The 23,802-nt window shown below is 45.7% G+C and overlaps 1 protein-coding gene across 2 annotated transcripts in view; it reads right to left on the bottom strand.

Moving 5' to 3' along the window:
- Positions 1-23,468, bottom strand: part of LOC119436705 (nose resistant to fluoxetine protein 6) — a 263,357-nt gene extending 239,889 nt beyond the window's left edge. Inside the window, exons 1-2 of one of the 2 annotated variants that reach the window (XM_049659804.1) lie at positions 22,903-23,468; positions 7,610-7,821 (exon numbers count right to left, since the gene is read on the bottom strand). In XM_049659804.1, coding sequence (XP_049515761.1) covers positions 7,610-7,821; positions 22,903-23,203 — 513 coding nt within the window. In that variant the 5' untranslated portion in view covers positions 23,204-23,468. The remainder of the gene's footprint in view (positions 1-7,609; positions 7,822-22,902) is intronic. The other variant, XM_049659799.1, reaches the window with a different exon arrangement.
- Between the last annotated feature and the right edge of the window lie 334 nt (positions 23,469-23,802).

Genomic DNA, 23,802 nt, shown 5'->3' with positions numbered 1-23,802 from the left:
TCGCTCGATGACTGCGGAAGCTGTATAAAACGATGGAGTGAGAAAGCACACCAGCAGAAGCGGGCAAATTGACCTTCGCACTGTCTCTTGTCTCGCTTCAACGCAAACTGAACGTCGAAAGCACAGCACATACGAAGCTACCGGCAGTCGGCGCATGTACTTTTGCACTCTGTAGCCATCGCAGATCGCTTTGAAGATAAGGCAGCCGCGGGCGCGCACTTCGGTCACACAGCAGATCACTTTCAAGATACAGTGCCCGCGCCGAGGCTCCGTCAGCAGCAACCGCAAGAGCAGAACGCACTAGAGCACTGCACGGGCCGATTTTTTCAGCCCGGGCCCGGCCCGGGCCCGTTTTTACGTTGGACTGCACGCCCGAGCCCGATCAAAACTTTTAGGTTGAGACCCGGGCCCGGCCCGGCCCCGAAATAATCTACGTTACCCGCCCGGCCCGGCCCGCTACCACTTTACCTTAGGCCCGAGCCCGGCCCGAGCCCGACTCGAAACCGGCCCGAACCCGGCCCGAGACCGAAAAATAATGTTTTTCAGAGTTGACACGCCCGAGAATAACTCGCTGCACGTTACATGCACACCACCAGAAAGCCCGAGCCCGGCCCGGGCCCGGGTCAAAAAGCACACGCCATGCCCGAGCCCGGCCCGAGCCCGTGAAAGAACTGTTCTACCCGGCCCGGCCCGGCCCGTGGGCCGGGCCGGGCCCGGGCTTTCGGATAAGCCCGAGCCCGTGCAGTGCTCTAGAACGCACACCCCACCCCTACCGCCTCTGTCGACTCCTCCCCGTGCCCCGCGAGCGAACGAAGAGCGCGCGCTTCCGGCCAGCTTCCTATCTCGCGTGCGCGAGATTGAGCTTCGTTTGCCGGCTCACCCTCGCACGCTCTCACTCGCACACACAGCGCGCGGCGACGGTTCTATCGCCGTTGGACTTTATACGGAACGTCACGGCGGCGACGACAACGACGGCGATGGCAAAAAGTTGTCGCAGTTTCACCTGAAAGGCGAAGCATCAATTGCGATAGCAAATTTGAAGAGAGCTATACGGAGTAATGATATTAGCTCTATCAGCTGTATAAACTTGGACATGCAGCAGCATCGGCAACACGCAGAACTGTTGTCGACGCCATCGGCGTTTTGCCCGCGTTCGCTCAAAATGCGTGCGGCGTTGGTGACTGTTGCCGGAGCCTGTGATATAAATAGGCACTTGGTGCCGCAGCTAAACGTCGCCTCCTTTCCCTCCCCCTCCCCCACGGCTTCTCGCGCGTCGGAAGAAGGTGCGTTTGCTCTACATATATGGTGATTGTAAAGGAGAAAAGAGACGCCTACTTCTGCAGCCCTTAAGCGAGCACGGCGCGGAACGCGCGTTTGTTCTCCGCCGTGCGTTCACTCCCCGTGAAAGACGCGCCCCTCGCGCCCTTTCACTCGCACATACAGCGTTCGGCGCGCGGCGACAATTTCTTCTCCAAATGACGTCATACGGAACCTCACGGCGACGGCGACGCCGACGGCAGAAATCTGCTTTTGAGTGTCCATATAATTGCTATCGCAATAAAATGCGCTTGGAGTGTCCATATAATTGCTATCGCAATAAAAAAATTGCGTAGCTTGCACTGGAGGCGCAATGCTAAAGAGACAGCGGAGCTGATGGGCACCTAGCTAGTCTTGGCTTTTGGGCTAGGCTAGGTGCTACCAAGTCGTCCCCAACATTTTCCGCAATCTATTGATTATTTATCAATTATCGATTAGCTATTGATTGGCTATCGATTGGCTATCTTAAGGTACTGGCCACGTATTTGGGCTAGGCTAAGCACTACCAAGTCATCCCCAGCATTTTCCGCAATTTATTAATTATTAATCGATTATCGATTAGCTATCAATTGGCTACCGATGACTGAATAAGCTTAAGTAGTCCCAACCATGCTTAGCTAGACTTAGTCAGGCTCAGCTTCGCTAGTTCACAGGGGTACGTGCCATTGCGCTTGGACCCTTTCTGCACAACCGCCAGGATCGGCCCACATTTTCGGTTTGCACGTTACGGACTAACGGTCGGCTTAAACAGCTCCGCTGTTAAAATTTAAGCTAATGTTCGGTACTAAAGAGGCTATAAGTTAAGCACCTAATCGACAAATCGGTCCGCTGCTGGCGCACTGCCAAAAAAGAAAGCCTGCCCATGCCTTGTTAGGATATGTTTTTGTGACCCCGAATCTATTCGCGTTTTCTGCCATTTTATGGAAAGTCTCTACATATTTACATGCATTTCAAGAAGCACGGTGTCCTCTACGTCAGGCCCTGTGGTGTTCTGGTGCCAAGGTCAGCGCCAAGTGCAAAATGTGGTATCGGTGCTTTTGTTTCAGTTTTAATCAAACAACCGCACGCATGCGCGTGAGTGAGTGAGTGTGTGTGTGTGTGTGTGTGTGTGTGTGTGTGTGTGTGTGTGTGTGTGTGTGTGTGTGTGTGTGTGTGTGTGTGTGTGTGTGTGTGTGTGTGTGTGTGTGTGTGTGTGTGTGTGTGTGTGTGTGTGTGTGTGTGTGTGTGTGTGTGTGTGTGTGTGTGTGTGTGTGTGTGTGTGTGTGTGTGTGTGTGTGTGTGTTAGTGTGTGTGTGTGTGCGTGTCCTCATTTATGTCGCCATTTTACAATCAAATGTGAGAAACCGGCGAAGAAAAGTGTCAACATTTACAATAATGACAAACAAATTCATCAACCAGGCGATGGCTCCATTCAGGATTCGCACTGATCCTTCTCTGCATCGGTACAAGTGCACATGAATATTTTCAAACTTTCTTGACTGCGTGCGTCCTGTGGTCATCTATGCAAGGCAGTTGCGATCGCAGGTATAGTGGTCGCGGCTCAGGCGACTAAAGCAGGAGAATATCGAAGAGCCACCCATCACCGACATAGGCGATCACGTAGCCTGGCCTCGCAATCGCCTGTTTTGTCCATAGGGTGAAGACCGTATGAGTAACGGTATACGCTGATTTATGCAGTACTTCTAGAAGTGGCATCTTTCCAATTACATTTATTCCAAACATTTCCTTTCGCGATAACAATTTTATAGGCACTATAGGCCAATTTTCGCAATCATCGTGATGTTTCGTGTACTTTAGTACACTGCAGGTACACTCTACTGCAGGTGCAAGGCCAAGCGGGCGAAGGTGAACCGATAAGGCTGGTGGTCTGATGGGCGGCCGTCTTCCCGCGGTTCCAGTGTTGGAGGTCACGTGGTCGAGCGCGCGCTAGAGGTGCGGAGCGCGTGCCTTCATCTCTAGCCCGACCGTCGCTGCGCGTGACTGTCCGCTCGACTTTCGTGGCCCGCACGCCATATGTTTGAGGTAATCTGTGGCGGGAGCCAGTACTAGAGCAAGCCGAGATGGATGGTGGATTTATGCCCGCTGTTTCTTGCGCCCATTGTTGAAGGTCGCGTAATCTAACTTTCTGAGACGCGGCAAAGTAAGGGGCCGCGCGAAACGTTCGCTCCTATCTGGAGGCAATCTTCGTCACGCCAGCGTTGTGACAGAGAATGCTCGCGGTAATTGAGTGAGATTTGGTAATGTTAGCTACGCGCATGACGCCATGATTGTTTAGTTGGTTTTAATGTCGTTAAAGTTTTTACATTTATTTCAACATTTTAATCAAACATGATTGATTTGCCCTATTCTTTCCTCTGACTTCACTTTCTATTCATGTGCTTGTGTCTACCCAAAAAATCGAGCCCCCCGAATCTCCTCGCTTAAGTTCTGTCGGTGATGGACGTGGACGCACTTAAATGAGTGCTCACCGCCGCGCGATCAGTATGCTTGCTTTAGAGGAGCTGTGCTCAACGCTTTTCTCGTTGAATAATTTTATTTATTGATAAACATGGCACTTTTATCTTAATTTCAGAAGGGAAATAAGCAGAAAAAAATAACAAAAAAATGCTTCAGAAATCTCAAGTTAAAACCTTTATTTAGGCAGCGCTTTCGTATCTTGAATATGACTTTCTCGGACGATTTGCGTCCATGCTGTACTTTTCATAATTTTTTTTCGCGTAGGTTGCCACGTGGCATAATGCGTTGATTAAATTTTATAAAAGCGTGGCGACCCTTTTAAAGCACAGATTGCAAGAGCGACTTGCGCGTTGTCCCTTAATTAGTTATCGCTCAGACTAGTCACGTTGGTCATTTTCTAACCTAACAGCCCTGAGTCCGTTTTCACGAACCGTCTTTGCACATCGGCTGGCCGTCGCAGGGGCCACATACATCGGAAATCGGACGTGGTCATCTTTACGTTAGACCCGTTATATCGGTCACTTATTAGAGAGTGCAGAGCCTCCGAAACTGCCCTTTAGAGCAGAAAGCATCTCGCCGCAGGTTATAACAATTTCAAAGTGTTATTTATTTATTTATTTATTTATTTATTTATTTATTTATTTATTTATTTATTTATTTATTTATTATTATTTATTTATTTATTTATTTTCCACATACTGCTAGCCCTTATTCACAGGGCTATAGCAGGAGTGGAATACGAACATTTGCAAAACAACTATTTTGTACATTGAAAATTGTACATTGAAACATAATAATGTACAATAAGATGAAATAAAATAACACCAAGAGGTAACAGCATAAACCGCTGAAGTTAACATAGATACAACGTACAGTATATTAGTTACAAACAAGGATATCTCCAATGTGTTTTGTGAAGAAATCAATTGATGAGGATGAAACGGCTTCTTCCGAAAGGGAGTTCCAATCTTCGATAGCTCTTGGAAAAAAGCTATACTTAAAACAATTGGTATGAATAACAGGAGGACGAATAAACATTGAATGACGATGCCTAGTGATTTCACTGGAAAGAATTTCAAAAAAGTCAGTTTACCTAATATGAACATGTTAATGAATTATTAGGTAAAGATATTTAAGTCTTTCAAATTTAGTTCTAGCCTGTAATGTGGGTCGGTCTCCCTGTACGCATAGTTGAGAAGGGGAGTCCGTCCGCCAATATTTATTGAATATAAATCTAACTGCCAGACGCTGTATTCTTTCGATTTTCGATATATTTATAGCAGTGTAAGGGTCCCAAACAACCTTTGCATATTCAATTATAGGTCTAATTAATGTTTTATAAGCTAGACGTTTTGTTTCTTGAGTTGCAAATGGAAAATGACGCCTCAGGCACCAGAGACACTTGTTGGCCTTGGCACAAACATAATCTATCTGCTGGTTCCAGGGAAGATCACTTGTGAAAATCATGCCAAGATACTTATGCTGCTGAACTCTATAAGTTCATGATTATTAATAAAATAAGAGTAGTTTAAGTAATTTAACTTTCTAGAGACTGTCATAACTACAGTTTTTAGCGGGTTTAGCGCCATTTGCCATTCAATTTCACAGCCTTCGTGTAGCAGTGTCATTATGCATCACAACTTACATGGCGTTTCCCGAAATTGCTATAGTACAGGGACCACGAGGGCCCAATGAATATCCCGCGAATTTTCTCTCCTAGACTTTATCTCCTGTCTCATCAGTGCATATACATGCGGCATGCTGGAAAACCAAGTCGTGTGCAATTCGTGAACGAAACACCACGATTGCTTAGGTAGCCGTACTAAGAATCTTTACTTTTAACCTCGACAGTGTTTTGTGCCGGGCCCCACAGAAAATCTGTCTCGTGTAGGTACGTAACGCAATGACCATGACGAAAATCCGTGAGATCTTCACCAATTGCCTACCAATTGGTGAAAATAGTAGGCACAAAAAATGTTACAAAGCTTTGGCTTATTAAAATAAATTCTGCTCTTCAAGACGTGTATTAGTTGCAATACGGATATTTATCTATCGTTTATTTTATCACTGAGTAATTTCGTGGATATAATACCCGGCACCCTGGACACCAAGATGGGTAGTAAAGATGGCAGTGCTCGGAAGTGTATTGCTGCCAAATTCAGTCGGCACGGCGTCTAATGGCAACAGTGTTCCCGGTAGGTGACGACTTTGTGTGTTAATTGGGACATTTGTAATATTGAAAAAGCGTGGTTCTGCAGCTTTGAGGGGACGGTGATAGACCCCTTGCTTATCCGGCTAGGTGCGCGTGTCCTTGAGTAATTGAACAGCAAACTTATTGGTTCTCGGTGAAGAATAGTTTCGTCGACGTTGGTCATGCCAACTAGCCCCAGTCAAAGCCTGATTGGAAGTTGGTCAACACACTCTGGGGTAATTAGGAGCAAGCGTGTGTCGTAGCCCTTGCTGCACTAATGTATTGTATGCCATTTTTTGTGTTCGCGACCATTTTCTTTGTGAAAGGAAAATTTGTGAAAGGAAGCTACAAAGGAAACCCCTACGGGTTTCTCAGTGAAGATTGTCATACCGTACCACGACGAATTTTTCCTCCACTGCGAACTATTCTTTCTGAAAACCCCGCATGAGTTTCCTTTGTAGCTTTGTGCTAGATTTGGGTGGATGACAATTGTCTCTTTCGTGAACCTTTCTCCGCTTTGCAGGATTGCGTAGAAATGATTTTGCCATATTCACCATTTTATTCGTTTACTGTCCTTGAAACTTCTGTTTGCACTCGTGGACATTTGATTCCTGGACTATCCTTCAGGCTGTCGTTTATGTGCAATACGGACTTTTTGCAGTATGTTCATTTCTGTTGGTGGCGTATGAGAACTCTATGCTTTCATGTCTTTTGTCGCGTCACGGTCGCAAATCCCTCTGCTGAGTTGATATGTTCTTTTAAACCTATTAAAAATCACTTGCCACGACCGTCACCTCCACTTGGAATATGTGTAAGGGCGAGCAGGCGATGCCGCGGAGCTCTAGCGACGTACTCACACCACATACGGACTGACCGTCTCGTCGGACATACTTATGGCGCATGGGGTGCTGTTTACGCTGGGCAGCACCACAGGCCTCGCGTGCTTGCAATCGCTGTGATTGCTTCGCCCTTTGAGCGATACTGCAATGAATAAAATACTGCACATTTATGTACTTGTATTTTTTAATGTGCAACCAAGCTACCACTGGTTCTTTAAATACACGTTTCACTTCCGTATTATGATCAATACCTTTGAAATAGGGACGAATCAATTTTTTTATTCTTCTTCACCGTCGCACTTGTCCCTGTCCCTTAACCCTCATTGCAAGGGGACCTGTCTGTGGTGACCGCTTTGCTTTTACGGCCAGGACACAATCAAAACAAAATGTGTCCTTAGCCAAGAAAAACAGTCCTGATCCTCCTATTTAGGTCCACTGTAAAACAAACGCCTCTCCCAGTGATGTCCAAATACCTCTGTCTTGCGCTATGTGACCCCATCTTATGCGTGCTAATTTCCTAGAGATCCAATGGTTGACTGCAATCTTAGAGCACAAAGAAAAACGCAGGTGTTTCATGTCCCCCTAAATAGCAAACAAGGCATCGGAACGCGTGTGCCGCAACGATTTTTCGTAGGATTAAATTTTTGCGCCACTTCCAAGCTATCAAAATAAAAGCAGAAACAGGCATATGAGCAATAGGCGGGCAAGTGATTATTTGGCAAATAAAATTGGTAAAAATTGTCACCTCGTTGCACTATACGGTAATGCAGAATAGAAAGGAAAACGTACTCAAACATCACGTTACCCTGGGGTGCCTAAGAGCAATGGCCGCCATGATTCGGTCGTCCAGGTCGCTCTTGTTCCCGGAGTAAAGCTGCAGGTTGCAGTACTGGCCGCGTATCGTCTCGTGCCCAAAGTCGTTTAGCACCACGGTTTCGATGCACTCGTCGAAGGCACCCAGGTCCGTTCGCGAAACCTGGAGGACGCCAGTGGGGTACTTGCCCGTCGCATCCAACACTGCGGGCAACGGAATGGGCCTTGTATGATCGCTGCTGCCCAGAAACATCAGAAGGGAAAAGATCAACTTGTAGTGAGTACTACTTTGAGACGTTGGAGTTGGGGAAAACCGAAACCTTTGCGTACAAAGGGCCTGTCGAATATGAGAAGGGCTATACGTCAATGAATAAGAGGCGCAGTGAAAGATTTCTCACTTACACAACAGCAGCACTATGGCGCGAAGCCGAGGATTGCGACGCTAGCTGATTAAATCATGGCACTGCGCCGACGACGACAAATCAAGCAACAGCGTGGAGTAGCAATTCCAGTGGTGGTAACAGAGACCAGACTTCTTTCAAATCACTCTATTGTAAGACATAAATTTGAATACGCATCACTAATGAATTCTCATCAAGGATACCTTCTTAAAGAACTAGTCATTACAAAACAAAGCCGCTCGATTTATTGCAAAGGTAACTCACCTCAATTAGGTGTAATCAAAATAAACGTGACCTTTCGATCAAACCATTACAAATCGGACAGCGATTCTCCCGACTTACCTATTTTCACAACTTATGTCACAACCCTTGTACTCACGTTGCAGCCTTAGTAAAATTAATTACAATATTTCCACGAATCGACGCATTGGCTACAAATTTAAAGTTGAGCCACTCTGCACGTAGTGATGTAATCCAGTTATAATTTCTTTACTTATCAATCAATCAATCAGTCAATCAATCAATGTAATCACCTTCCGAGGTCAGTGTCTGAGACAGCTAGCATTGACAAATTCGTTTAGGTATTATTTTTTGTAATCAATCAGAAATAAAAAAAAAAGCCGCTGTGACCTCAATTTTCTTCTTTCCTTTTTTTTTTTCTTGGCGTGCTTTTTACATTAACATGCCACTTCGGTCGCCGCCATCCTCGGTCATCTCGGCGACTAGTTTGAAGTCCACTCCAATCCCACCAATGTTCGTGCTGTCCGCGATTTTCCTGTACCGGCTTGTGCTAAGGACGTCCGAAGCATTGTGGTTCTTCGCGCTTACTTTCGCCGATTTGTGAGATATTATGCGTTCATTACCCATCCCTGGGATACCCATTACCTGGGATATTATTGGCCTTAGTGAGGTTAGAAGAACTGGTGAGGCTTACACAGTACTGACTAACGGCCACGTCCTCTGCTACAGAGGTCTTCCAGATAAGAAAGAATCCGGGGTAGGATTTCTAGTGCATAACAACGTAGCGGGCAACATTGATGAATTCTACAGCATTAATGAAAGGGTAGCAGTCGTCGTAATAAAGCTGAATAGGAGGTACAAAATGAAGGTAGTACAAGCCTATGCCCCAACCTCTAGTCACGATGATGAAGAAATAGAACAGTTTTATGAAGATGTCGAACTAGCAATGAGAAAGGTGCAAACTCGGTATACTTTAGTCATGGGCGACTTCAATGCAAAAGTGGGGGAAAAGCAGGTTGGTGAGCAAGCCATTGGCAACTACGGCATCGATTCTAGGAATGCAAGAGGAGAGATGTTAGTAGAATTCGCGGAAAGGAATAGGCTCCGAATAATGAATACCTTCTTCAGGAAGCGCAGCAACAGGAAGTGGACCTGGAAAAGCCCTAATGGAGAAAGAAGGAATGAAATAGATTTCATACTCTCTGCCGATCCAAGCATAGTGCAGGATGTAGAAGTGTTAGGTAAGGTGAAGTGCAGTGACCATAGGTTAGTGAGGTCTAGGATTTCTCTCAATTTGAAGAGAGAGAGAGTGAAATTAGTGAAGAGGAAACAGGCCAACCTAGAGGCAGTAAGGGTAAAAGCAGACCAATTCAGGCTGGTGCTCGCAAACAAATATGCAGCTTTAGAACAGGAAGATGAAGATAACATAGAGCTAATGAATGAAACCGTAACTAGGCTGATCTCAGAAGCAGCAATTGAAGTGGGAGGTAAGGCACCAAAGCAACCTGTAGGGAAGCTCTCCCAAGAAACAAAGGACCTAATAAAGAAACGACAAAACATGAAAGTGTCCAACTCAAGAGATCAGATAGAATTCGCTGAACTGTCAAAACTGATCAACAAGAAGAAAGTAAGGGATATTCGAAATTATAACGTGGGAAAAATTGAGGAAGCCGTAAAATATGGACGCAGCATGAAATCAGTAAGAAGAAAACTAGGCATAGGACAAGGCAAGATGTATGCACTGAAAGATAAGCATGGTAATATCATCAGCAATTTCGATGACATAGTAAAAGCAGCAGAAGAATTCTATACTGACCTGTACAGTAGCCAAAACAGCCAAGCTTCTTCCATTCGAAATAGTGATGAACCGGATACAGAAGCTCCTTCTATAACTAGCGATGAAGTTAGAAGGGCCTTGAAAGACATGACCAGGGGAAAAGCGCCTGGAGAAGATGGAATAACAGTAGATTTAATCAAAGATGGAGGAGATATCATGCTTGAAAAGCTTGCGGCCCTTTATACGCAATGCCTCACAACTTCAAGTGTACCAGAGAGCTGGAAGAACGCCAACATTATACTTATCCATAAGAAGGGAGACGTTAAAGAACTGAAGAATTACAGACCCATTAGCTTGCTTTCAGTATTGTATAAAATATTCACCAAGATAATTTCCAATAGAATCAGGACAACACTTGACTTCAGTCAACCAAGGGAACAGGCGGGCTTCAGGAAGGGATATTCTACGATGGACCATATCCATGCCATCAATCAGGTAATCGAGAAATCTGCGGAGTACAATCAACCTCTCTATATGGCTTTCATAGATTATGAAAAGGCATTCGATTCAGTAGAGATATCAGCAGTCATAGAGGCATTGCGTAATCAAGGAGTGGAGGAGGCATACGTGAATATCTTGGCAAATATCTACAATGATTCCACAGCTACCTTGGTTCTCCACAAGAAAAGCAGAATGATTCCTATCAAGAAAGGGGTCAGGCAAGGAGACACAATTTCTCCAATGCTATTCACTGCATGCTTAGAAGAAGTATTCAAGCTCTTAGACTGGGAAGGATTAGGAGTGAGGATCGATGGCGAATATCTCAGCAATCTTCGGTTTGCAGATGACATTGTCCTATTGAGCAACAATGGAGAGGAATTACAACAAATGATTGAGGACCTTCATCGAGAAAGTGCAAGAATTGGGTTGAAGATGAATATGCAGAAGACAAAAATAATGTTCAATAGCCTGGCAAGGGAACAAGAATTCAGAATCGCCAGTCAGCCTCTAGAATCTGTAAAGGAATATGTTTATCTAGGTCAATTACTCACAGGGGACCCTGATCATGAGAAAGAAATTCACAGAAGAATAAAATTAGGTTGGAGTGCATACGGCAGGCATTGCCAAATCCTGACTGGGAGCTTACCACTGTCGTTGAAAAGAAAAGTGTACAATCATTGCATTCTACCGGTGCTAACATACGGGGCAGAAACTTGGAGGTTAACAAAGAAGCTCGAGAACAAGTTAAGGACCGCACAAAGAGCAATGGAACGAAAAATCTTAGGAGTAACGTTAAGAGACAGGAAGAGAGCGGTGTGGATCAGAGAACAAACGGGGGTAGACGATATTCTAGTTGACATTAAGCGGAAGAAATGGAGCTGGGCAGGCCATGTAATGCGTAGGATGGATAACCGGTGGACCATTAGGGTTACAGAATGGATACCAAGAGAAGGGAAGCGCAGTCGAGGACGGCAGAAAGTCAGGTGGGATGATGAGGTTAGAAAATTCGCAGGCGCAAGTTGGAATACGCTAGCGCAAGACAGGGGTAATTGGAGATCGCAGGGAGAGGCCTTCGTCCTGCAGTGGACATAAATATAGGCTGATGATGATGATGATGATGACCCATCCCCTGACTGACCTCCTCAAGATAGTCACTCCGTTTTTCTGGGACCCCGATCGAGCTACTGCCTTCTCGCGCCTTATCGCGCGAGACGGGGTATCACTACCCCGTCAATTCGTCCGCTCAACAGAGATCCTCACAGACGCTAGTGGTTATGGAATTGTCGCTATTTCAGCCCACTGTCAGCGGGGGCATGACAGAGTTATTGCCTACGGAAGTCGCTTCCTGTCCCATGCTGAACGCAATTATATTCTATTGCCGAGCGCGAGTGCCTTGCATTTGTTTTGGCAGTCAGCAAATTCCGTCCCTACGTATATGGTCGAACTTTCACTTTTACGACCGATTACCACGCCTTCTATTGACTTTCGACTTTCAAATATACCACGGGTCGCCTAAGTCGCTGGGCCCTACGTATCCCAGAATTCACATAGATTGTGGTGTGCAAGTCCGGCCGATTGCCCCAGGAATACACCGACTGCTTGTCTCGGCACCCCATCGATACCCCAGACACGGATGGCGCACCTGCCGTCATTTTCGCACTCTCCGCCTTCCGCCTCATCGTCGACGAACAGCGCGATACATCCTTACAAGACCTCTTGAGCCGCCTGCGTTCTGACGTGCCAGACCCTTCACTTCGCATGTTCGTCCTCCTGGACGGCATCTTGTACCGCCTTAATATGAATTTCTAGGGCCACGAACATAGAGTTGATATAACCAAATCTAAAGGAAAAGCTCCCCATAGTACCCATGTATTGAAATCGGGAACCGCAAGGCATAGAGTTGTACTATCTCTAGAGGAAAAGCTGGGCGAAAAAAGTGGGAACCGCAAAGCACCGCCATGTTGCTAGGCCTCATTGTCGTAGCACTAAAAATAGTAAAAACATTATCCAAAATCAACCACATACATGTAGCACGTTGGCACGGACAACGTTTGAAGTTCATTCCGTATATTTTTCAGAAAGATCGGATGTCTATTTAGAAAATTTTGATGAAAAGTTTACGGTGCCTAAAATGCTGCGTTTGCAGGTGTCTTAACTAGACGGTGCTACCATACTGACGGAGGCTCGGGATCGCGTTGATTTCGCGCCTCGTCTGAATCGCATCTCGTCGTCTGCTCTTGCGCCCCTGTATAGGTTAGGAACATGGCGGCGCCCTTGCGGTTCCCAATTTCAATGCATGGGCGCAATGGGGAGCTTTTCCTCTAGATTTGGTTATATTAATTCTATGCCGCAAGCGCGCCGTCATCTACCCTATGCAGGCGCGCAGGCACAGACGTATACGACCGTGTCCGGCGACGATTTTTCTGGCCTGGGCTCTACCATTCTGTACGACGTTATGTCTCCGCCTGCGAGTCATGCCAACGTCGTAAAATGCCTGTTTTGCTTCCTGCTGGTTTGTCCAGCCAATTGATGTACTCACCGAACCATTTTATCGTGATGGCCTCGAACTTTTCCCCACTCGAACGCTGTAAATAAGTGGATTGCCGTTGCTACGAATTATTCGACCCGTTACGCCATCACATGAGCTATACGCAACCAACGCCGCTGACTTCCTGCTACAAGATGTCATTTTACACCATGTAGCCATTTCTCACAGACCGGGGCTGCTACTTTCTATCTAGAGTACAACCCTCAAACGAACCGCCTTACTGGGTGCCTGAATCGAAAAATCGCAGATATGCTTTCGATATATGTTGAGATCATCGTGACTGGGGCACTGCCTTATCCGCCGCGATGGCCCAGCGGCGCTACTGAGCTCGAGGGCACGGGTTCAATCCCGGTCGCGGCGGCCGCATTTCGATGGTGGCGAAATGCAAAATCACCCACACTTGGATTTAGATGCACGTTAAAGAAATCCAGGTGGTCAAAATTATTCCCGAGCCCGCCATTACGGCGTGCCTCATAGTCATATCGTGGCTTTAGAGCACGCAAAACTCCAGAATTTGCGGGGTTAGACGTACTCTTCACCAGGAAGATGCAGCAGCGGTTAACGTGAACGAAAACAATTCATTAACTGAACTCTCAGAAATTGGAATGAACTGCACACACGATGAACGCATTCGATACTACTGAACGAACTTGTCCAATTCTTCTAATAATCGTCACTGTCCAACGGCTGATTAAGCTTAGCCGCACCGGCGCGCACACCTCACGGTCACGTGGTTGCGGCAAAGGCCCGTAGCACTCTCCCCCATGGGCCCTTTTTGGCGTTGACTAATGAACGCTTAGTGCCGCTTCCTCCGAGGTGCGCAGAACATCACGTAACGAGTTTGGCACGAGCATCCACGCAGTATCGTCACGGGGAGGCGGCTGCTGATTTTTTTTACATTGCTCTCCCTTTTGTGACGCTTGCGTAGAACCGCTCACGCCACGACATCGCTCGCTACTTACCCTTCTATGTATTGTTTGGATGTGAACCAACGTTGCCTTTCAACACGCTCTATCCAACCCCGGTTGAGGCCCCGTCTAAGTACGCTCGCGACGCCATTGCCGCAGCAGCAAAGGCACAACAGATTGCCTGCCTTCTCCTCTCTGCGGCGCAGACACGGCAGAAGTCCATCTATGACAGTCGCCTTCCAGCCAATCCAGCCGTCAACTTCAATGTGGGCGAACTCGTTCTTCCATGGAAACCTCCACGGCGCGCGGGCCTATAAGAAAATCAACTTTCCAGATAATCCGCACGAAAAGTCAGCGACTCAACGTACAAAATATTCCCCGCTCGATGCTTCCATGTCGTTCGAGCCCGTCTTCCGACGTCGTCCACGTTGCACGCCTCAAGCCATACCATTCGACCAAACTATACAGGCGGCAGGTAGGCGCTTTCGCCGCCGTAGGTAATGTCATACTATTACGAGCAGAACGACCGACAAAGACGGCGATCATCAATGGTACGAAAAAGAAGACGCAGTGTTTTGGGCCAGACTACGGTCATATTAGCTGTGCTGTGATAGCTTGTAAATAGTAAATACATTTCATTCGTCTTCAGCTTACTACCGGTGGCACTTTGTTCTAACCCAGTGTTCTATTTCTTCTTTATTTATGTGTGATTTATGTGAGATTTTATGTGAACTCTTTACCTAGGTGAAAGAATTACCTGTCCCAGCTAAAGCAAGGTTGAATTTTTTTTCTAGCTTTTCTAATTAGATGGTGCTACCGTTATTAATCCGAGTAATATCTACCAATTGCCTGTTATTCCCAAAAACGTTTGCTGTTACATTTTTGTTCTTTTTTTCACCATTGACTATGAGTGCTTTGTACCGTCTGTCCACGCGAATTATTTTGTACTAACCTTATATTTATCACACCTTTGTAACCTTTGGATATTATGTAATGTTTTGTCTAGTTATGCATTATGACCGTAAGCACCTTTAGGGTGCATAAAGAGAAAGAGGAAAAAAGAGAACCATCCACCAAATCTAGTGTCTTTGCTCGAAGAAAAATTCAATGTCTTCTTAATCAATGCAGAGCTTGCGTTATATATCGCACAATATTTGTTTTCGATGGACCTATAGATAGCTTAAGCCTGTAGAATCAATTGAGACCTACTAATGGGCACTACTTAACTACAGTTTCTCCCAATTATTAATTAGTTCCTTTGTGGCGTGCCCGAAATAGTGACACGTATAGTTATATTTTATGGAAACCGTCTTCTACCGCCTAACAAGTGTTAAATTATCGCTCACCGCAAGACTCGCCTTTCATCGGACGTTTCTCGCATGTTATCGTTGGTTCTAAGAGTGTTTGTTGCCTACGTTGTCGCTGACCCTTGCGTAATCAGATTTCGTGCGTGACCCAAATGGTGGTATCCATTCTAGAACTTACGCGAGCACCAGTGATTCATTGGCTCATTTAACCATGCATAAATAGCCGATGACCCTGACCCGCAGATCAGATTTTGCCGATCGTCGACTATGCTCGCCGCTATCGTTGTGCATTGAGTGTAACTTGTTTTTCTGGGCACGGGTTAGCCCAATAAAAAGTTCGTTTTGTGACTTGCCATTGGGGGCTACAGTCTAATTCTTCACCACCATGAGAACGTGATAATGTCTTAGTATGGGAGTGACTGTTTTAAAAGTAAAATTTCATTTAACGGTATAAATGTTTGAAACCCGGAACTAAGTGTAACCACATAGCACGATTAGCAAGTAGGTATAGCCGATGTCTCGCGCTGCATCGTGAGATGTATACCACAGTAGTTGAAGAACCGGCCCAACGAGTTTACGAGCGGCCCACTATCAGGCAGATTAATGGGAGAGAAAACCAAATTGGCGGCCTTGGCTCACAAGCGCCATCATTGTGGGGACGTAGTTGCGGGGCGGCTGTATGTTGTGAAGCTTGGCGACCGTCGTCGTGTGGCTATTCCTGACTCTAAAATGCCGTAATCACCTTAATCGTTCATCTATTAATGAACTGCGAATTTCACCGACACGAATCAACTAAGTTACGCAAACAGGGTTTTGCATCCTTGGATATTCAATATATCCGTCCGGACGGCATTCTCAAGAGGCGCAATGCTTTGAAAATGAAACCTATATACGTCGAGCTTCTTTTGGCGACGACGTGAGCTTCGAACCTGGACTAGGTGCCTAAAAAATTCCTCATTCGCTCCCAAATTTCCGCGTCAAGCATCTAAGTGAACCATGTATAGCAAGGTAATACCCCAGGTTCACTACGTCCACAAGAATACGCGTCGCATGTGAAAAGTCGAAGCACCGTTACTATGATGCTGTTCGTCGAAGCTGCTAATAAAGCTCCATGCACGCAACTAATGAGCACTATGGTTTCTCCACTCGCGTTAGGTTCTCGCTTCGAGCGTGCGAATTGAAGTTCTGCAAGTCGTATGGCACGTTCATGAAGGACGGTTGAGAACAAACGTGATCAGCAAGTTGTATGTCAGCTGTACCGTTCGCTGCCTCTTCCGTCTTCCGCAGCACGTATCTAGGTCTCGCACGATAGGTGTTGCGAGTGTTTTAATGCGTAAGGCATGCATTGTTTGGCGAGTACACCGGAGAAACCGTGTATGTCCCGTGTTGCCTTGTAACTCGGAAATAAGTGCGCAATTGGTCAAATTAAGACATTTAATCGTTATAATAGTGTAACTGTAGATGATTGGTAGCTTTAGAATCTAAAGAAAGAAGAAAACTGGTCACGTCGCCATCGCCTCAGCATAGTCTTATGATGTAATAAAAAAGTATAAAACGATAAAAATAACTGATTGGTAGAAGTGGTTTGGCAAAAGACGCGATGTGGTAGCGGTTAGGATCAGTTTATACGATCGCCTTGAAGGGGTCGGATGTGCCGAGACGAGTTCTTGGAACGGCACGAACGAAACGTAAGCTTGGCGAAACGGAGAGCTGAACGACAACGGGAATACGCCAGAAGGAACATTAAGAACAGCGCCACGAACTAGGAGATAATCAACAGCGAGAAGAGGAAAGGAGGTGTTCATAAGCGGGTTGGAAAGGATGTTGTACGGCCATGCTCGATTTAAAAAAAAAATGCTACAAAAATTCTGAGAAATGTCTACTAATGTGTAAGCATTCTTTTTCTCCGGAAAAAGCGATGGGTAGACATGCATAAGCTAGGAACATAAGTATACAAAAGCGAAGCAACAGCCGAGCCAAAGAATGCTTGCGCATTGGTAGACAATTCTCAGAATTTCTGTATTATCTCACACTCACGTTCTATGCAAAGGTTAATTAAACCAGCGTATTAAACCAGTCACATTAAACAGACAGACACAAGGGATTGAGATGTAAGTCGTGTGATATATACTGTTACGGGCTAGTAGCAGCCCCCGATTCGCAACGTCGTCTGCGTCGGCCATGGTTTGGCATGCGGATTTCATTTCGTTCGCTCATGTTGTTGTGCCCGTAGCTTAAAAAAAACTGCGTTAGGTTGTTGCCTGCGTTGCCACGGATTCCTTGCTGCGCTTATAGCGGCGAACCGCAAAAGCAGCAGCTATTCGTATAGCTATGCTATTTCGTAGAGCAGTTTCGTTTTGCCGTGCCGTCAGTAACATGGCGGATGGCGCTTCGCTCCAAGTCGATAAATGGCGCTTGACATTTTGAATATCCCCTATTCCTCAGTGCTCGAGTATGAAGAAAGTGGTGTGAATGTGTTTGGCACAGTCCTTTAGGCAAGAGGGCAGGCGACTACTCGATTCATAAGCGGGGCGTCTGCTTTCCCACAGACACCTAGCCCGTCGTCTTTTGCTAGTCCCTACGCGTTCAGTGCCTCAGTATTTCAAGGCGTGGTTTCTTTCTTGTGACTTCTCTTATCAATGTCACTGCGCTTTCGAGGAGGAGGAGGAGGAACAAACCTTTATTGAAACCAGCAGTTTAGTTGAGAAAAATTATTTATGTTAGTGGTTGTAACGACATGAGGAGCAGATTTTAATGAAAAGAAATAAGGAGACATCAGCCTGGAGCGTGTGTCTCTAGTCTCCCACTCCTCGCAGGAATAATGGAAAATGGCAGGTACAGCGAAAGCGAGAGGTAGGTGGCCCCTGACTATGGCTATAGTAGTGTGCTACTACATACCGGCTGTTCCGCGTAACTTGAGGCAAACTTTAAAAATATGCAAATACCCCGTAACTGGACAGAACTAAAGTAATGTTGTTTGTCGTTGCTTGGAGATCCTCAGATTATTTTTTGAATTCCGCCTAATTGCATAATTAGTCTTAATAAATTATTGAATTTTTCAAATATTATATAATTAGACGAAAAGTGTCAATGAGAAAATTGTAGAGCAACATGAAAAACTCCCGATACATCTTTCTGTCGCTCAATGCGTGCTACATAAAAGGGTTTTTCTAAGCATGATAGAAGCCCGCTAATACACGAAAAATTGCCTCGAGCGGCCAGTCACGCGGCAATGTTTCGTGTATTCGCGAGCTTCTTTCATGTTTGGAAAAACACTTTCATGTAGCACGCATTGAGCGACAGACAGCTGTGTCGGGAGTTTTTCATGTTGCTCTACAATTTTATCATTGACACTTTTTATCTAGTTATAATATTTAAGAAATTTATTAAGACGAATTCTGTAATTAGGCGGAATGCAAGAAATATTCTGAGTATCTCCAAGCGACGGCAAACAACATTACCTTAGTTCTGGCCAGCTACGTGGAATTTGCATATTTTTACAGTTTGGCTCAAGATACGTGAGACAACCTATATATATATATATATATATATATATATATATATATATATATACGTCATCCAATACGTAGATGTGCACTACGGGCATCGATGCTTGTATGCATTTTGCTCCCCTAGTGAAACGTCTCTCGCTCTGTTAAGACGAATATACTTGAAATATAGTCTCCTGTGCAAGGAATATGAAAAAAAAAAGACAGCAGACTTCAGCTCTGTACTCATTTGCTGAGACAGCCGCATTCCTCCACAGTGGAGATCACCATCTTAATTCAGCTTTCCGGTTTTCACTGAAATAATATCGCTCCCCCACTACGAGGGAATTGGTAAGAAGCCAGCGCGGTTTCAAGGTTCTTGGTTGAAGTGCCGTCGTAGAATATGATATAAATTTCAGGTAGGAATTTAAAAAATATATTTATTATATTCTTTAAACGCTAACTTTTTTCACGAGCTAAATGATGCGATGCTATACCTACTAGATTTCATTGAGTCTGTATATATATTCTACCTACTGCATTTGCAGTGTCACTATATCGGGCACATGGCGGCTGTGAATCCTTTGAGCTACTACGTAATAAACTATGTAGTGCGTAATCACTGCGACGTCGTTGTTCGTATAGGGAAGCCCTCGATTCTTTCATCGTTGTTTTCCACCAACCGCCTGACTTAGGGCGCATCCTCTTTTTTTGATATGTGCCATGTTTGAGCGCTGATCATTGTTATGTACGCCTCTCTCCTGGTGTCGACGCTGTTTTCACGTGCATGACGCGAAGAGTTGCCAGCTAACACATCGCCATCCTGCCAAGAACAATTTCTATGCGATGCACACAATATCGTCTAACTCGTACAGTATTGCTTGTATCTACAGTACTGTTCTTTTTTTTTTTTTTTTTGTCCTCCGAAATAAATGCACAGGCGCCACCGCTCTCAGAGTATCTGTGGAACACAAAACTTTGCAGCAATTGCCCAGCGCTGTTGTGGCTCGATAGCTGAAGAAACTATTCTTTCAGGATCTCGGTCTTGCATGCGTGTTTTCCATAAGCTATGCTGTCCCATTAGTAGAAACATATCAGATAGTACATGCTAACATGGTCCATCAAGTTATCGGATACTGTGAGAACTTAGATGACATTATTTCTGCAGACATCTATGGAGAACACACGAGAGGGAAATCGCATCTTTAAAGTTTACAAAGCAGTGTGCTATAATGTCAGACTCATTACAAAGGCGTCAATGAATAAACGAAACAAAAATATCCGCTTTTAGAAGTCATGTTCTTTCATTAAAGGTACATTTAAGGCACATGATTATGCACCTGAAGGCCATTTATGATCAATATGAATGTCAGCCGGACTGGTATCCCATTTTGATTAGGTGTTTAGCTTCTGCTTTCTAGTCTATAGTGCGATGAATGATGTAGCTTTGTATGACGTTAGTTTTCTTTGCATGTACTGTTCGCAGTTCTGTCAATGGTTAGGACCATCTGTTGCTCACTATATTTTAAATCGTTCTTTCACGTACACCATTTTACTCATCGTAATAAATGCCATGAAAGAAGAAAAAAACATGTTGCGCGATAGCTCATTGATTACCCCGCCCAACTTCCAAAAGCACATAGCTGCACTGACACGGGTTCGAATCCTAGTAGTATCCGTTGGGCACAAAGCTTATTTTTCTACGCCCTATGGCGAGGATGAAGCTGAGAATGAAGAGGCGGCTTGACCACGACCAAAACGTGTTGATGACGACAACGGTCGTTGTCAGTGTAACAGAATGGACGGACGGACGGACGGACGGACAGACAAAGGAAACCCAGTTTCTAGCAATTTACTGCTCTCGCAGATTAAAAAAAAACAGAAAAAAAAAGAACAGAGACAGCGTTGCTGGAGATCCCTCAGTATACTTGTAAATGTCAAGGCTACAGTTATCCCTGGTGAGAGGGTGCCCAGGCGTAAAGGTTGAAGGATATGTGGCCCACCAAATATATACGCAGGCTAAATGTGTGTTTTTTTTTCAGAGTGCGTTTTCATGTTAGCTGAGGAGAGAAGGGGTGTAAAAGAGGGGAGGAGAGCAAGCAACGCTTCAGACGCTCAGTTCTGCCTTTCTCCTCCATCTCCTTTCCCTGTTACAGCACTTGAACAGTGAACTTATGGACAGTTCCGAAGCAAGCGAAGCTCCGAAACTTCTGCAGGTACCCCACCTCCCCTTACCAATGCGTCTGCTAAACAGTACAAGCGGCACATAAGCGTTGCCGTTTTTGCATTGTCATGTCACATGAACAGCAAGCGCAATATACGAGGAGAGGAAATTAAGTTCCATACTCGGCGTTTCCTGCCTTCTTGTCGAAGTGTGCATACGCAGTTTCCCACCTCACACTATTTTGTTACTTGAAAAGCGGAGACAGAAGACTTGGGTAAGAGCAAGCCAAGTAACAAACGATACGCTACGTTCTCCTCCATTGAAATGGCAGACTAAGATGTACGAGTCATACATATATCATACATATAGGGCCGCTATTCTTGGTCGTTCACTTTCGGCGATACAATCACTCTCTTGAGATATTGCATTAATATCCCACCGGACGCGCCAGCGCCTTAATGAAACAGTATTGTCTTGGTACATTGCCAAACACGCTTACTTAGCACAGTACCTGCAATTGTGTCGCCCGCGGACGCCTAGCAACCAGTGCTGGTCACGCGACACCATGCGAGAGTGAACGTATCCCCGAAAGCGAACGACCTAGAATACCGCACCAAATCTCCCCACCGAACATGTGTACGTAATTACGTCACTTCAAAAGTTGGCGCCAAACTTAAAGGGGTATGAATGAGTACAAGTGAAGCTTACATGCTCAACCATTCTCTACTCCCATTTCTAATATGTCGTATATGTCGTCCCAGCAGTAGTATAAGTAGTACAGTTTCTCCCCGCCTCGTGTTGTCATGTCACTTGAATGGCCGGGGCATTGTAAGAGAAGGAGGGAATTGGATGCAAAGGCCCCTGACGCTTCCCTTAGTGATCACGCAGGGGGGAGGGGGGGTGGTGGTAACGCCCAGCTGTGTGAAATAGAATGCTCCCCCGCCAGGTGAGATATGTAAAGCTGATATTGAAAGAGAAATCTGGCCTGCGGATGTAGGCAGGCGCTGGTACGCCGCGCTCTTCCTGCTCCTACATAACTCTTGAATGAACAATCTGTGTTGCGCTCAGACTGAACGTATGTGAATAGGCCGTCGAGAAAGTGCTTCTCAGGTGACGGCTTCCAGTAACGACCATAAAGAACGAGGATGCGTCGCCATCTGCTGCCATAACATCCTCACCCTTTACGCACTCATTTAGCAGGAAAAATTCTGACAGAACCTCAAAAAGCTGCCAAACGCTTTTTTTTTTCTTTGCTATCTTTCGTGGCCCCGCCCATGCATCGGACACGTTACCTTGGCAAGATTGGAGGCCTCAACGGTTGTTTTCAACCGATCGCCACCACTTACAGCTTACAGCGTATTTACATCATGTCTCCGTGCAAGAACGAAAATTCCTTCGAGGCGTGTGTGAGGGCACTGAGATCAACGCACGAAAGCGCCTTGACACGTGCACCCTTTCCAGATCTTGCGCACGTTCTTTGTAGCTCTGCAAAAATAAGCTTGCAATGGACGTCTAGATGTTTCTCAGTACGCTCTCCAACTCTTGCCTCGAAGCTCTTGCATTTATGTCGCTGCTCAGAAAGACATGGAAATAACCTTTTCGTATTAGTAAATGAAACTTTTAAAAGAAAAATTGTCTGAGCTGCTCAAGAGAATCGCGAACAATATTGTGTCTGTTTGGTTCGCGCATCGATCACCTGTTTTTATCTTCTTTGAGGGTGGACATAAATTATTTGAAACAATATTCCAGTACTTTTCGACTTTATCCACTGCCTAAATTATGCCTTGTTTCTGGGCAACCGATATTAACGGCCTCTCGCGCACGAAAATATACGGCTATCAGTCCTCCATTTATACATATATGCGTCCTATTGCACAGCCCGCAGAGTACAAAGCGCAGAAATCCTCTAGCACGCAAGAGGACAACTTCTATACGGCCCGCAAGCACTCACGTCGGAGAACCCATGGTTCCAGGTTGCGGATCCCACGAACGAGCTTGACGAGACCAAGGCTGCATTGGACCGAGATGTCGGCTGCCAAGACCTTCCGCATAAGGCCGCGTGGTGCTCGGTCCATGGCGCTGGCGATCCACTGCTTGAGCGTATCCAAATACTTAACTTCAGGCTCTTCGGTAGACGCGGTGAAAGGGTTCATGTCCTCCGTCTTGCCGTCACACAACATCATCCACGAACACACAAGCAGCGCGAGGGACAGCACCGCTGTCGATGAATCCGCTCTCCGGAAGAAAATCATCGTGGTGCCCAACCTCGTAACAGCAACCAACACAAAATAATTGAGTGAGCCGAATCGTTAAGCAGCTTCTATAGCCTACGTTTAAATGTTAGTTTTTTTTTTCTCTCGGTTACTTCACTTTCATATTGACCGCATTGTTTTTGATTCGTTCCGGTTGACGTGTGTCTTGCAGGCGGCGCGCAAATGTCTAAATTCGCCCCACCACGACTTCGCTACACACACTCGGCTTCAAGAGGAAAAGGACTGGTAAAAGGCGAGGGCAGAAAAAAAAAAGGCGCCTCCCCTCCTGCTATTGGGCTCATCGTCAACACGTTGGTGCAACGTGATCTGCTGCCAAAGCGACAGGAGAGAAAGCTGTGGAGAAGCTGAACGTCTCGCTCTTTTCTCTCGTTCTCTTTCGGCGCATCTTGTGAAACTGGTAATTATTGGGCCTGTTTTGGATGAGCGCGGTTCGTCGAGCCAGCCATTGACTTTCAATGATGCTAAATTTTAGTCGCCCGCGATTAACTTACCGAGTATACCGCTGAATCGCATGATTATATTGCATCCTGAAATATTATCTACAAACTCTCAATTACATGCGAAGGCCTTCTAGAAAG

Source organism: Dermacentor silvarum, chromosome 1 (assembly GCF_013339745.2).
Source record: "Dermacentor silvarum isolate Dsil-2018 chromosome 1, BIME_Dsil_1.4, whole genome shotgun sequence".
In the NCBI taxonomy this organism is placed as follows: domain Eukaryota; kingdom Metazoa; phylum Arthropoda; class Arachnida; order Ixodida; family Ixodidae; genus Dermacentor; species Dermacentor silvarum.
The sequence above is the reverse complement of the archived record's forward strand: the minus strand, read 5'-3'. Positions and strand labels throughout refer to the sequence as shown.